General features: G+C 40.3%; 1 protein-coding gene across 2 annotated transcripts in view; it reads right to left on the reverse strand.

Annotated features, from left to right (window-relative positions):
- LOC103045667 (ephrin type-A receptor 5) overlaps positions 1-15186 on the reverse strand; it is a 382833-nt gene that overhangs the window by 293346 nt on the left and 74301 nt on the right. For both annotated transcript variants that reach the window (XR_007427358.1, XM_007254078.4), the window contains exons 6-7: positions 4429-4553; positions 149-308 (exon numbers count right to left, since the gene is read on the reverse strand). Coding sequence is in view for 1 of the 2 variants with exons in the window: in XM_007254078.4 (XP_007254140.2) it covers positions 149-308; positions 4429-4553 (285 nt within the window). In the remaining variant the exon portion in view is untranslated. The remainder of the gene's footprint in view (positions 1-148; positions 309-4428; positions 4554-15186) is intronic.

Consider the following 15186-nt stretch of genomic DNA (forward strand, 5'->3'; position numbering starts at 1 on the left):
ATCCGCAACTGATCCAGCATCGTGCAGAATGTGCAGACTGACAGTGAACGCCAGCTGGATCTCAATACCAGCAGAACACGCAGAAACGTACAGGATAAAACACGAGAGCTCAACATTCACAGTCTGGTATTCTGTATACTGTGCTTACAGTAAGGACTGGTTTCAAACTCGAAGCGTCGGCTGAATCCCCCGTATCCAGCAGAGGTTCTGGCTCTGATCTGGAAGATGTACGCCGAGGACGGCTTCAGCCCATCCGCCACCACCTCCGTCTCCTTCGACTTAATGATGGTGTAACTCGTCTCCTGATCCTGCAGAGCAACACAAAAATACACAGACAAACTATTAGCCCAGACAGACACAGAGAGAGAAAAAGAAAGTAAACAAAAAAGACAGACATACAGACAGAAAGAAGTGTCTAAAGGCAAATAAAAATAGGGGGGGTGGGCAAAAGAAAGAGAGAAATTTTAAAAAAGGAAAGACTAAGAAAAAAAGAAAGAAAGAAAGAGAGAAAGAAGGACAGGAAAAGGAAAAAGATAGATTGAAAGGCAACAAGATCAAAAGAGATTAAAGAACAGAGGTCAAAAAAGAAGAAAAAATATGAGCAAATAAAGAAAGAAAAAAGCTAATAAATTAGAAGAAAGTCATGTATATGTCTGGTATTGTTAAATACGATATGTGTATATTAGATGTATAGCATGATACGGTAAGGTACGATACAAGCTAATACGACGTGGTACGGTACAGTATGGTATGGTACGGTACAATATGGTACAGTACGATATGGTAAAGTATGGTATGGTACAATATGGTACAATATGGGACTATATAGTACAGTATGGTATGGTATGGTACGGTCTGATACAGTATGGTGGTACTATATAGTACAGTATGGTATGGTACGGTATAGTCTGGTACACTATTTAATGGTACGATACCGTATGGTACTGTATGGTATGGAATGGTACGGTACTGTATGGTACAGCATGGTACTATATAGTACAGTATGGTATGGTACGGTACAGTATGGTACACTATGTAATGGTACGATACGATATGGTACTGTATGGTATGGAATGGTACTATATAGTACAGTATGGTATGGTACGGTACAGTATGGTACACTATGTAATGGTACGGTGCGGTATGGTACTGTATGGTATGCAATGGTACGGTACTGTATGGTACAGTATGGTATGGTACAGTATGTTACACTATGTAATGGTATGATACGGTAAGGTACTGTATGGTATGGAATGGTCTGGTACGGTATGGTACAGTATGGTACTATATAATACAGTATAGTATGGTACGGTACGGTATGGTGTATGGTACAGTATGGAATTGTACGATACGGTATGGTACTGAATAGTATGGTACTAAATTGTATGAAATGTTACGGTACAGTATGGTACTATAAAGTTCATTATGGTATGGTTTGGTATGGTACGGTATAATACACTATGGAATGGTACAATACGGTGTGGTACTGTATAGTATGATAGGGTACAGTATGGTACCATTGAGTGCAGTGCTGGAGGTTCTGTATGTGTGGTATGGTATAGCTCTGGTGCAAGTGCGCTACAGATCAGTGCCTGTGTGTGTGTGTGGTACAGACATGCATTAGAAGAGAAGGGCACTTTTCTTTTTTAAAAGAGCCTCATATCAGTGTTCCCAGGCCAGACCACGGCTCTGAGGTCATTCAAAAGCCACTTTCTGTGTGATTCTGCCTTTAAATAGCCCCAACAGTGCAGCGGCGTGAGGAGCAACCCGAGACCACCATCAGCAGCTTCGGTTTCAGCCTTTTTGTGAGCTTTTGTGGCTGAAGAGGAGACGCGTCTCCACCGGCCGCCGGAGCCATTCTGCACTAAACACTTCCATTAACACGGTGAGGTCAGCTATCTCTCTTAATGTGCTGAAAGCTGATGAAAATTATATTAATAAGAGCTGTTCCAGCCTCTTTTATTTCATAGTGATTACTGATACCTTAAAATATGATCAAAAACAGTCCATGAACTGTATTAAGTGGGCATTAACACTGATGTCTATGATTTTTTTAAATTATAGAGCTGCATACAGCATGGCCCAGTTAAGTTAAGCTAAGTAAACTGTAATGGGGGGAGAGCAGTAGCTCTCCAGCCCAGAAGGTAGAAGGACCCAAGTGCAGAGCAGCAGATCTCAAAGCAGGTAAACCCAAGAAAAAAGGAAAAATAGCAATAATAAATGATTGATATATATATATTAATAGGATATTTAATTCTATATATACATATGTGTATATATATATATATTAATAGGATATTTAATAAATATATATATATATATATATATATCTATATATAAATATATAATTCTTATTATTCAACCCCACCCCACGTGGGGATCGAACCCGGGCTGTCGCGGTCACGGCCCAACGCTCTAACCGCTGCACCAGCGAGCGGATTGGGACGCGGCCGCTTTAATTACCCTTTAGAACAGCCTCCGAAAGGGGCGGAGCAACCGAAACGGGCGGAGAATAAAACGTGCGGAAAACAAAACAAACCGGAAAACGGGCGGACAAACACAAAATGGCGCCGAGCGCGAGTGAGGGAGAAACAGAGGATCGCCTGGGAAGCGAGGCTGCCCCTTATTTTCGGGGAGGAAAAGGAACAACTTCCCAACTAAAACAAAAGGTAGGACTCTTGGTGCTTGTGGGTGAACTGCGGTTTCGCCGGGGGGGAGGAAGGGGGAACCGCGGGGAGCCAAACAAAGAGAGTCAGCGCGCTGCCGCTGCTACACACACACACACACAGACAGACACACACAGGCTTGAGGGGAGGGGAGCACACTGCTCTAGCCTCACCAGACTCGAAAGAGAGAAAATGAAAATTAAAGAGGAGACGAGGAAACAGCGGTGCTGCTCGCCTCGCTCACAGAAAGGTTGGTCGCGGCACTTGCCGTAGATAGTAAGAGAAAAGAGCCGAGGCTCGCTCGAAAAACGGGCATAGATTCGCTCTCACGAGCTTCAAAGATCCAGCGCCGAGTGGCTAGTTGGCGTTGCTTATAAGCTGTTGAAAGCAGGTGTTGATAATTAGCCAATTAACCCTCGGCGCTGGCCTGGCGCGCCCTCCGATGCCCTGGAGGACGCCTCGATCGGGCACCAGCCCTTACATAAACAAAGGTAATTGTTAGAAAAATAAATAAAAATAAATATTTTAAAGTTAAACAAGAGCTGGATATTAATCTACACATATTTCTCTCCTGAAAACTGTTTAGGTAGGTGAGTAAAGCACTTCTGTTTTTGTTTTATTTATAGTAGGCTTCGATTCCCAGATTTCCACTAAGACTGGGTGCAGCAGCATTAGCATTAGCGCTGGTAAATGCCGCCTTACAGCCCTACACTGAGGGACACTGAGTGTTCTGGTAAGCCAGGGTGATATCCGCTAGCGGTTCATCCCACATAGCTTGTTTTAACACGGTAAAACTACAGGCTATAGGTCAATAATACTTAGTTAGCGCTTACCTTGGTTAGTGGCTACTGCTATTTCTGCTCCAGCAGTGCTAGCCAGGGTTAGCAGTAGGCTACAGTCCAATATATTTGCCTCTGATCGGCAAAAGACCTAGCACTTAGCACGGTTAGTGGCTAATCCTAATACTGCTCCTGTCTTGGTGCTGGAGAAACTTCACTGAAACTCCTGTATAACGCTGTACTTCAGCAGAGGGGCTTTACTGCTCCTTACAACCTGACTAGTAAAATACATAAATAAGGTGCACTGACATTTTTTTGGAATGTCACTACTGGGTAGGGATGTGCCATATCGTATCGTGCGCAATAATATCGCCAATATTTTTTTAATATCGTGAACGATGTCATACCCTGACATATTGTGACGTATCAACCGCCCCTAATTATCACATCAGAGTTCTACTTTTTTGCTGTTTTTAGCAATATAAAAATTCACACTATTCTCATTTCCCATTATATATCTACTACAGACAGATTATATCTGTCCAGTATTTCATTTATTTTACTTTAGATATATCTGTCCTGGATATATAGAGATATTTGGAGTTCATTATTAATATCATGACATTCTGGAACATTGACTTCTCTTACAAATCTGATAAAATTCTTGTATTTTTTTATATCTCAGTTAAAGGTATACCATAACATATTATATGCAGGAATATAAAATTAAATTGTGTAGTCTTGAAATATTTTTTTTTAATTCAGTGTTTTGTCATATCGCCAAAAGTATCGTTATCGCAAAAATACCATGAAATATCGTGATATTATTTTAGGGCCATATCATCCACCCCTATTACGCGATGTCAGTGTTTCAGGGTGAGATTGTGTCTATGCTACCTTCTGGCTCTCTCCTTCTTCTCTCCCTACTACAGGTTAGATATGCATTTTTTTGTACAGTCTCAGGTACGTGCTTCTGTGATCACCTTTTCAAAGTACTTGATCTCGTACTCCAGGATGATGCCGTTGGGCCGGTCCGGTTCCTGCCAGGACACAGCGATGCTGTTCTTCGCCGTCTTCCCTTTCTTCACCACAGTGATCGGAGACGGAGCTGAAAGACAGCGGGAGAAAAAAAAAAACCTTCAGTTCATCCTCTGTTCTGAAACAGAAGAAAATACTCTACTCAGAATGTAATGAAAAGTGTGATGCAATCCAGCGTAATTGCAGAGAGTGTCATACGTCAGTATTTGCGCTGAAATTCTAAAGGCGACCCAATTAGCTGTTTCTAATTAAAGACGGACTTATGGTGTGATGGTGTCAAATATAGCTGATTGCTGATGGTCAACACACAGACACGTATTCCATTCCCGTTATCTCAGGAAAAGCAAACAGGCGGAATGTGAGATGTTCCGAACTCCAGCAGGAAACACAATCGGATGGGAAGCTTTGACACTTTGGCTTTTATCTCAGCTGTTTGATGAGAGATGAAACCGGCTTTGAAAGCGGCTTTGGGGGATGACACAGTTTACTGTTTACACACTCCATTTAGCACGTCTAAAAGAACACAGCAGCTGGTAATCATCTCTCCTAATTCACAAACTTCTCATTACAGTCTCAGCACTGCCCGCCTTAACAAGCATGAAATTGTTTTATATGTACGTTTGACCACTGGATAATTAAATCAGCCTCTGTCTGACTCCTACTTTCACTCAGCCTGGAGTTACAGCACAGCAGAGCAATGCAAGTTTTTTTTTTTTTACGACTAAATATTAAAACATTTCATGTAAGCAGTCAGTCCTATTAGCTTTTATGAAAGTACCCACAATGCAGACTACTCAGTTAATGTGAACCTCTCATATTGTAGTCTTTGTTTAACTTTGTTCTGTGTGCTGGCCCTGTTCTGTTAGTCTGTATTTTGTTTGTATTAGAATGTGTGTAAAAAAGCGCAATTAACCGGATACCCCTCTCGAGAGCATACTTTTAACAAAACTAACACAGCATCAGAACACTGATTACTGAGATTACATCACTGAGCTCAGTACAGAAAGTAAAAGAACATTAACTGTATACCCCTCTCGAGAGTATATCACTTAAAAAAGTACCCACAACCCAGATCAGTCTTTGACAACTGTTGTTCTGTATGCTGGCCCTGTTCTGTTAGTCTGTATTTTGTTTGTTTTAGAATGTGAAGGAAGCGCCATTAACCGGATTCCCCTCTTGAGAGCATACTTTTAACAAAACCAACCGGATAACCCTCTTGCGAGTACATCACACAGCACAGTATAGATCAGAAAACTGTGAGTATCAGAGCATAAACTTGATATTTCTCTTGAAATAACATCACTGAGCTCAGTACAGTAAGTATTAGAACATTAACCAGATAACCCTCTTGAGAATATATCACATAACCCAGTACAGTACAGAGTATCAGAACATTACCGCATACCCCTCTTCAGAGTACATCACTCACCTCAGTACAGTGAGTATCAGAAAATTAACCGGATACCCCTCTCAAGAGTACATCACTCAGCCCAGTATAGTGAGTATCAGAACATTAACTGGAAACCCCTCTAGGGAGTACATCACTTCAAAAAATGTACATTAATTATTTTTTTTTTAGCAAAGGCAATGGCTTTACAAGTTGAACAATGACAGGTTAAAGCATTTGTGGGAAGCTTGCAGAGCTCTTTAAAATGACTCTACAAAGCACCAAAAAAGATTCCATTAGAACTTTGTTAACTTTATTTTGTGTGTAAACTCTTGTTTAGCCATACTGTTGTCAATTATTTATAGGAAAACAAAGAGAAAATGTTTTTTTTTCTTTTGTTAATCCACACAGAATATCCATTATAAAATGAAAAAATAAATAGTATTCATTCAATATACTCTAATTCAATATGAAATTAAACAATTCCATTCAAATTTAACCACAGAAACAAGGCTTGTGTTGACTCCTAAGGGTAAAATCGTGCACTGCCTGTTCTCAGCAGCCTTTAATTACCATTCTTTTCGCCTCAACCGGGTCCTATCCTGTGTCTCCGCGCACAAAAAGCAGCGTCGGCCTGCATGTGAAGAGCAGAAACGTGAGCCGGCTGTGTATTCAGAAACAGAAGTGTCAGACTGTAACCGTGAGATAAAGAGTATTTAAGCATGTCCAAATGATCCCCGAGGTGCCGATAAAGTACCCCGCTGCACCAGCGCGCCGTTTAGGGGAGCAAAGGAAAGTCATCCCCCTCCTCAAAACAAAGAGTAACCCTACTCCACCTCTCGCCCAGACTCTACTATAATCATTCCTATCTTAAAAGCCTGCAACCAAATACTTGGCAACCCGATCTGCAGGGCAGGCATTAGAGAAAGCTGCTTTGTGGAGGGTGGCCCGGGACACTTAAACACTCTGCAGCCTGTTAAACTTTCAGGTTTGACTTTCAGTCCGGCAGCAGAAGGAGGAGGAGGAGGAGGAGGAGGATGCAGCTCTTCTGAGTTATTGATTCTCAATAGGCTGTAAGGTAGAGGGAGAGGGGGGGTGGATTTGATCCATATTTGTGATGACAAAACAAAACAAAAATATGAGTGGGGGTCCGAGCAAACAGAGACACAGAGAAGTAACAGGTTGATGCCTCAAAAAAAAAAACAGTGACAGTGAGCATGTTTTCATTAAGATATTTAAGATTTCTACAGTTATCCGATCATTCAAGTAGTTATGTAAATAGTATACTCTTACTTGCAATTACACTTATATAGCATCTTTCTGTCACTCAAGACACACAAGGATCAGGCACTGAGGAGTTGACCCAGCACAGAGTGACAATTCATATTCGGGCATACAGTGGAACATGGAAACCCCACCCAGACAGGGACTTGAACCCAGGACCTCAGCGCTGGGAGGTGAATGTGCTAACCTTGAGCTCAGTAATGATATTTCTCAGTGCTGTAATGTATTCTTGGGGCTCATACACTTTTTAACCAATACATTTCCATGAGTTTTCCATGATTTTTCCATTGCTTTTCCATGCCTTTAAGGCAAATTTGTGGGTGGGTGATATGGCCCTTAAACAATATCACGATATTTCATGGTACTTTCGCGATACGATACGATATGGCACACCCCTAATGCTGACACACAATCTTTAATGATAAAATGTGTGTCACATCCTGAGAGCTCAATTGTGTAGGGCTAAATTACTGAATTCACTTTGAGCTGACATATTTCTTAGCTCAAAAAAGATTTTCTCCATCAATAAACGGAAACACAAAGATTTGTAGACCTAATTTTCTTTTCCAAAACACGCTTCTTTTTTTTTGCTATTTTCAAATTCCATGACTTTCCCAGTTTTTTTTTATGACCGTACAAACCCTGTTTTAATTAGAAAATGTGTCCTTTAATACAATTTTTTTTTTTACATTTTTTAGTCCGTGCATGAGTGAAAACAGACCCTGGTACAGCAAATAGAAACTTCAACACAGCACCCACCAAATGCAGACAAAACCACTTCAAAGCGACACTGAAACTGAAGAAGATAACTAATCTTCATCTTCTACCTAAACTATGTCCATATAGAAGCTCAATGTGTAAAAAATAAAACAGCATGATGTTTGGATCTTATTCTTATTCTGAGTTTACTGGCTGGTTGCAAAGCAAAAGATCTGCATTTTGCTAGACTCATGCAGAGTTTTTCCCATTATCTGATTTCACTATGTTCAAGTAAACGTGTTGATCAGATTAGTGAAAAACACCAATGTTCTGTAGTTATTGGATTATCACATGCATGTAAACTCATGATACGTTGAATGTGATGGGGTTAAAGGTTCTGTGCTACAATTACCTTTTTTGGGGGGGGGAAATGATAAAGATTTTAAGAAGGAACACTGAGCTTGAAATGGTATTAAACTAGTAAAGTTTAAACTAGTAAAGTTCCATACAGAGAACATGGAAGATAATCTTACTTCTAATTAAACCATGTGATCAAATATACAATATATAGGATACCACTTTAAAATAAGACTACCTTTATAAAGGGTTTATAAATGGTTTACAATGTGTTTATTAATGGTTACTAATTAGGTTGTAAATGCCTTAAAAATCATTAATAATCAGTTCTAACACAGACGTAGAAAGGGCAACAATGACTTGATGTTTGACAAATAGTGAACCCACAGTTATCTATATTGTTGCCCTTTCTATGTACGTTATAACTGATTATTAATGATTTTTAAGGCATTTACAACCTAATTAGTCACCATTAATAAACTAATTGTAAACAATTTATAAACCCTTTATAAATGTAGTCTTATTTTAAAGCAGTACCATATATAGTGTTGTGACACTTGCTTATTTATTGTTTCTTTCTAGATCTAGATCTTATCCAATACCCAAAAGCATTGGACCCCCATCATTCCAGAGAATATACTTCTCCCTCTCCACAGCTCAGTGCTTGGGGGGTTTATACCCAACTTATGTCTGGAATTAGGCATGGGGTCAATAGGCACATAGGTTCATCTGGTCTAACGAGTCTTATTCTATTGGCAGTACATATCTGAAGGGACTAGACAAGCTGTGGTGTGTATTTGCACCTCTTTACCAGGACTGGTTGCAACTTAAAGTAGCTAAACATACTCATTAGAAAGGGTGTCCACAGACATTTGGGCAAATAATGTACAGTCATCTTGTCACTTATGATTGTTTGCATTTTTAGAAATAAATGAGGGGTAAATGGGATTTGTTCTACTCTGTAATGTGATTATTTTACATTTTAGTGATTTTGCAAATTTATTATATTAATTCTAATTTTTGCTTTGCTACCACTGGAGCAGAGAGGGTTGAGTTGCCTTGCTCAGAGGCCCAACAGTGGATTCAATGTGGGTACTGAACCCACAACCTTGTGATCAATAACCCAACACTTTGTAGAACCACTGCCACAACCCCACACTATAATTACAATCTTAGACAGAGCAAATCGGCACAACAGTTCCAATATCTCATGTTTTTCAGCTGTTATTGAATAAATGTGGCAAAATCCTAAATATAACAATCTTAACAGAGCTGGTTCTCATGTGGAATGCTTTTATGAATGTTTATTAATGAGCAATAATTTAGTGAGAGTCTGAACTATCACTAAATAATTGTATTGTATAATATGGTACAATGATACCTGCCATATTCTTATGTCTACTTCATTTAGAACCTTTTCCCTGAAGAAAATGCCCTCAAACATTATCAACAAGCTAAGCTCTCATCCGGGCTAATTAAAAGACTATTAAAACCATCAAATAAAAAGCACAGCTAAATAAAGCCAGACCAAAATTCCTCCACATTCATTAGAGCAGCCTCTCGGAATTCATTAGCAGATGGAACACCTCTCGTACAGGAAGTGTTGCAGAGGAAGTGTGAGGATGGTGCTCTGATTAATGGCTCCGATTGGGAAGTGTTGCCATCCTCCGGTGCGTGAAGCCGCTAACACTGCACCTTTGCCACCCAGGGAGCCGCTAACGCCGAGCAGCGAGGAGTGTCACTGCTTCCACACCCAGACGTGCGAACATTCCTTTTTTCGGAAAGATGGATCACACGATTGCAAACCTGAGGTACTGGCGCATCCATTAATCACTCGTATCAAACATGCCTCAAGCTGAGTGTAAGGAACACCAGCAGACTTTACTTTTCCTTAGCAACATTGGTTTTCCAATATCTTATATTCAGTTGCGTGGAATATAATGATATATTCGGCATCGCAAAACAACAAAGACGTTGTTCTGGTGGCTTCTTCACACAGATATGGTTTGCCATGTAACATTAATAAACCGGCCTGGAACTGGTTTTCTCAGCATGGATAGAAAAGCATACAAAACTTTTAAATGGGAGGGTTTAAGTAGCGACATTTATTAGCAATACTGCCAACCAGGCTCATATGACATCACTAAAGGCACGTTAGCAATGCCTGTGACAGGGCTAAGGTGCCGTTAGTGACGTTGGAAAAGCCTGGGCGGCAGCATTGCTAACGTGCCATTAGCAACATTGGATGAGCCTATCGGTTGCATTGCTAATGTGGCATTTGGGTCATTGGACGAGCCTGGTCGACAGCATTGCTAACACAGATTTAACAACGTTGGATGAGCCTAGTCGCCGGCATTGCAAATGAAACCTTAGCGTCATTGGATGAGCCCTTCTCCAGAGTTGGAAATGTGGAATTAGCAACATTGGATAGGCCCAGCTGCTAATATTGCTAATGTGGTGTTAGCATCATTGGACAAGCTCAGTCGCTGGAATTGCTACTTAGGCATTGGCATTAGCAACGTTAGATCAGCCCGGTTGCCAGCATGGTTAACGCAGTGCTAGCAATGTTTGATGAGCCCGGTCTGCAGCATTGCTAATGCGGCATTAGCAACATTGGATGAATTTGGTCACCAGCATTGTTAACACATCACTAGCAATGTTGGATGAACCTGATATTGCAAACACTGTATTACTGTCACTGGATGAACCTGGTTGCCAGCATTGCAAATATTACATTTATTCAAAGTATTTTATTATGTAATGGAAGTTATTTGTAATGTAAATTGCATTTTACAGGTACAGAATCCTATGAATCAATAAAAAAGGCACAAATTGAATAGGATGGCAAAAAACAGTATATTTTACAATTCAATAGAAGAAATGCTTTGCTACCAGTGGAGCAGAGGGGGTTAACCAGGCTACCCTACCCTAACCCTGATAGTTATGCATGTTTTTCTTATCTAACTGTTAACTAATTGTTGTTCTCTGGGGTGGCCCTACAGTCTAACTGCCTGCTTAATAAATATAAAGGCTTTTAAATTTAAGTTCTAATCCCGGTTTGGGAATGTCGTGGGATAGAGGGAATTCTAACCTGCATCTCATGATCTTTTGCTCTGAAGTGCCACATGCCAAAAGTCACGAGACAGTAACGAGTATCTGTACAGGCATAGGACAGGATATTCACGTGGAGCTTCCTGCATTACATTTGGATGCGCTTCGATGAATTACTCGTATCAAACGCACCCCGAGCTCAAGAGTGTAAGGAACACCAGCAGACTTTTTACTTTTCCTTGCTGATACAACAACAACAACAACTCCAGGCAATATTGGTTTTCCAGTTTTTTTCAGTTTTCCCAGGCATACACTTGCGTGCAATTTAACCGCAGTTAACGCTCCAGGGCTGAGGTTTCAGTTTGGGGAGGAAAGGTCACGCTTTCCAGGACGACCCTGTCTGAGTGCCAGGGCGAAGCTCTCAGCAGGCCGTGTGTTTGTAAACAAGTGTTGCTGGGGGAGTCCTGCCGAGAGGCAAGATGAAAAACCTCTGGCAGAGCAAAGCAGCCCACCAGCCAAAAGCAGCGCTGAGATATGACTACTGCCAAAAAAGCTCCCATGCCAACCTGCACCCTGTGCGGAGAACACTGGCCTTCCACAATCCTGCGGCAACGGATTCCAAATAAAGAAATAAAGCTCCTGACCATCAGATCTCACTTTATATCCATTTATATGCATCCATGCAAGTTCCACACAAACAAAAGGACTCTACAGATGGATGGATTTTCGTTTTTTTTTTTTTATGGCAAGCAGGTATCTGATCACAAATGAATGGCAAAATACATAGGTTATATTTTATATCATCGCTGTCCAATGGAAAACACGTCTTTCCATTTTATAAATTTTTAGTTTGTTATCGTATTTTTTGCACTATAGAGCACATCGGATTATAAGGCGCACTATCAATAAACATCTATTTTTTTTGTCTATTTTCATACATAAGGTGCACCAGATTATATGACACTAGCCATGTTTTCCTTCTAATTTAGCAGATCTCTCCACCTGTAAAGTTAAGCTAAGTTAGGTAAACAAAGCTGTAATACTTAGGAAAAACTCAGTCAAACGAGCACTGAATGTTAATCCACACAGATTTCTCTCCTGAAAACTTCTTATTTGGATGAGTTAAGCGCTTCTGTTTATTAACAATAAGCTTAGAGTTTCAGATTTCCACTAGCGAGTATTGGCTAATGCCACCTTACAGAGTGGGTAAAGCTAATACTTAGCGGTTTATGCTAACACTGATCCAGCAGTGCTAGCCAGAGTTACTAGCAGGCTACAGGAAAACAATAATACTCACCTCTGGATGGCCAAAGAGCTAGCACTTAGCACAGTTAGCAGCTAAAGCTAATACTACTGGACAACTAGTAGTGAAACTCCTTTATAACGCTGTACTTCTGCGGAGTGGCTTTACTGCTCTTTACAACCTGACTGGTAAAATAATACATATAAAAGGATTTTAAGCGCGCATTGTAGTGCGAAAAATACAGTACATAATTTGAACACACAAACTTTCCCTTACACTGTGCCAGAATTTTAAAATGAATGGACCTACAAATTCAGATCACACGTTTTCTGGTCACAGATGACTTGATGCATAAACTCCTGGCACTCTATTACACGAAAACTCTGTGGGCTTTTGATTAAACTGATTAAATTCATCATTAAATTGATTATCGCAATCAACTTTTTTGTATAAATATATACAATTTTTTTTTGAGGTAGAAAAGGAAAAACCACAATATAAAAATAAAATAAAAATTCTTGTCTCACTAGACATCTTTTCTAGTTCTTTCTTTCTTTGTTTCTTTTTTCAAATAGAAATGTTCTTAAGAAAAAACAATAAAGAAGGAAGAAGGAGTTGTCTTCCGTTCAGTGCAATTCAGTTTTTTCTTAAATAAACAGAGTGTAAAATAAAATATATATATATTCAAAAAAATACTCCGGTGGTGTCTCTCTCTGTGAGGTGTGGTACAATTTGTACAACCTAGGCTTTACTCACATTACAATTAACTGTGTTGCTCTTCCTGTGGCGTTTCTACACTAAAATGTCTCCAAACAAACAATTTTTTCATCCAATTCAAATTGTTATTGTGGCAAAACTATTCAATTAATCTTTTAATATTAATATTCCTTTAAATCATATCACCCAGGATTGCAGTGACCCTCGTACCATGATGGTTTAGTATGAATGTGCACACTGCTACACCCCTATGGTATACACAACTATACATCCTACAGCTGTCATAACTGCCTAACTCAAACTCACAGTGACTTACGCTCTGTCACAAAGTACAAGGTACACATGTGTTTTATGGCTGAGCCTCAAACAGCACTGCATGGTGTCCTGTGGCTGTTCTGTTCTGTTCTCTTATCATAGACCATATCATAGAACACCATAAACCCACTAGAACTGAAATGGTAGAACAAATGCTAATAAGTGACTTATTGAAACGGACGACTGATTGGGTCACCATCTGTAAAGCGTCTTCCACCGCTGACAGAGGAAGGGATAACTGACAGCGCTGGCCTGGCAGCGAACCGGGCAGAATGCGGTCGCGCTCTCTCTCTCGAGCCCCAGCCAAAAGCAGCTCACTAAGAGTAATTAGGAATATTGAGTGTGGCAAGTCTTCGCAGATTGATATGTCAATTACTTGCTGTGAATGGGCAAATATTAAAAGCTCACAGAATGCTTCTGCAAATGCCACTGCTTGCGTGCCTGTCGACATTCATCAGGGAAACACGAGCGCACTTCAGAGGCGCGCGAAAGCCCGAGCGCTAATCACTTGCACCTGCATGCAATTCAGCTTGTTTTGAAATCTAGTTCACTTCAAGTGCTGGAAATCAGCAAGCATTTGATCAATCTACACAAACTGTCCTAGTTATGAAAGCCAAAAATGAGGGGAAATAAAAAAAAAACTCTTTTTTTACACCATCCACACTTCCTCTTTGTGGAAGTGCCTCAAGTTAGCATGCACGCCATCGTGGCGCTAATTCCGCACACAAGCCGAGCCGAGCCGATGCCGCGTGGCAGGGCCGGGCCGTCTTGGGCTCGGAAATCATCATTTTGCTTGTCACCATTAATAGTGTTTTAAGGAGCCTAATCCTTCTGTTGATCTGAGAGCACCTTAATGAGCCAGGCAGATGTTTACGCCGTACCTCCACCGTCCCAGCGAAGCGAATTAGCACCTCCGGATTGTTTTTCCCGCGTGCTACTTAAGTGCATCGGCGGCACTTTTGCCGACAGAGACGAATCGTCGAGGAAATAAGTGCAAATATTATGTTAAATATTTCACCCTAAATTAGACTGCGGCAGTTGCTAGCAGAGGTTGCGTAAAAGGCCTGGGAGTTTAGTGTAATGGATTACGCAGAGAGGAAATAAGGAAATAAATAGCGAGGCTCCAGCGGCACCTGTGCCACCTGCACTGGCCGTGTGGAAGCTGGTGGTGGGGGAAGGTTTAGTAGGGGATAGTGCAGAAATAGGGCTTAGGGGGGTGGTCCACATTCCCCACAAGGAATATTTCAATATGTCATTTTAAAAAAAGTAATATAACAGGAATGTTTGACACTTTTAGTCCCATTGATCAGTTTTAGAGGTGATCAAGGCATACTTTTAAAGAGAAAAAAACTGCTACAGTTATAATAAATAGTTAAATACATCAAAAACTGCTATGTTCTCTTTTTAAAATAAAACCAAGCTGTAAAACAACCCATTTTTTAAAGTTCAGAACTGTTACATAACAGTCTTAAATCCCCCAACCCTCCAAACCAAACACACAGTACATCATTTCAAAGCCTTTCTTTTTTTCTAACTTTTTTTAACTGTAAATACAGCTCTATAAAAAAAATAAAGTTCAGTTTCTGATTCAGTTTCTCTGATTTTGCTATTTATAGGTAAATGTTTGAGTAAAATTAACATTGTTGTTTT

The sequence above is a fragment of the Astyanax mexicanus genome, chromosome 20 (assembly GCF_023375975.1).
Source record: "Astyanax mexicanus isolate ESR-SI-001 chromosome 20, AstMex3_surface, whole genome shotgun sequence".
Classification (NCBI taxonomy): Eukaryota; Metazoa; Chordata; class Actinopteri; order Characiformes; family Acestrorhamphidae; genus Astyanax; species Astyanax mexicanus.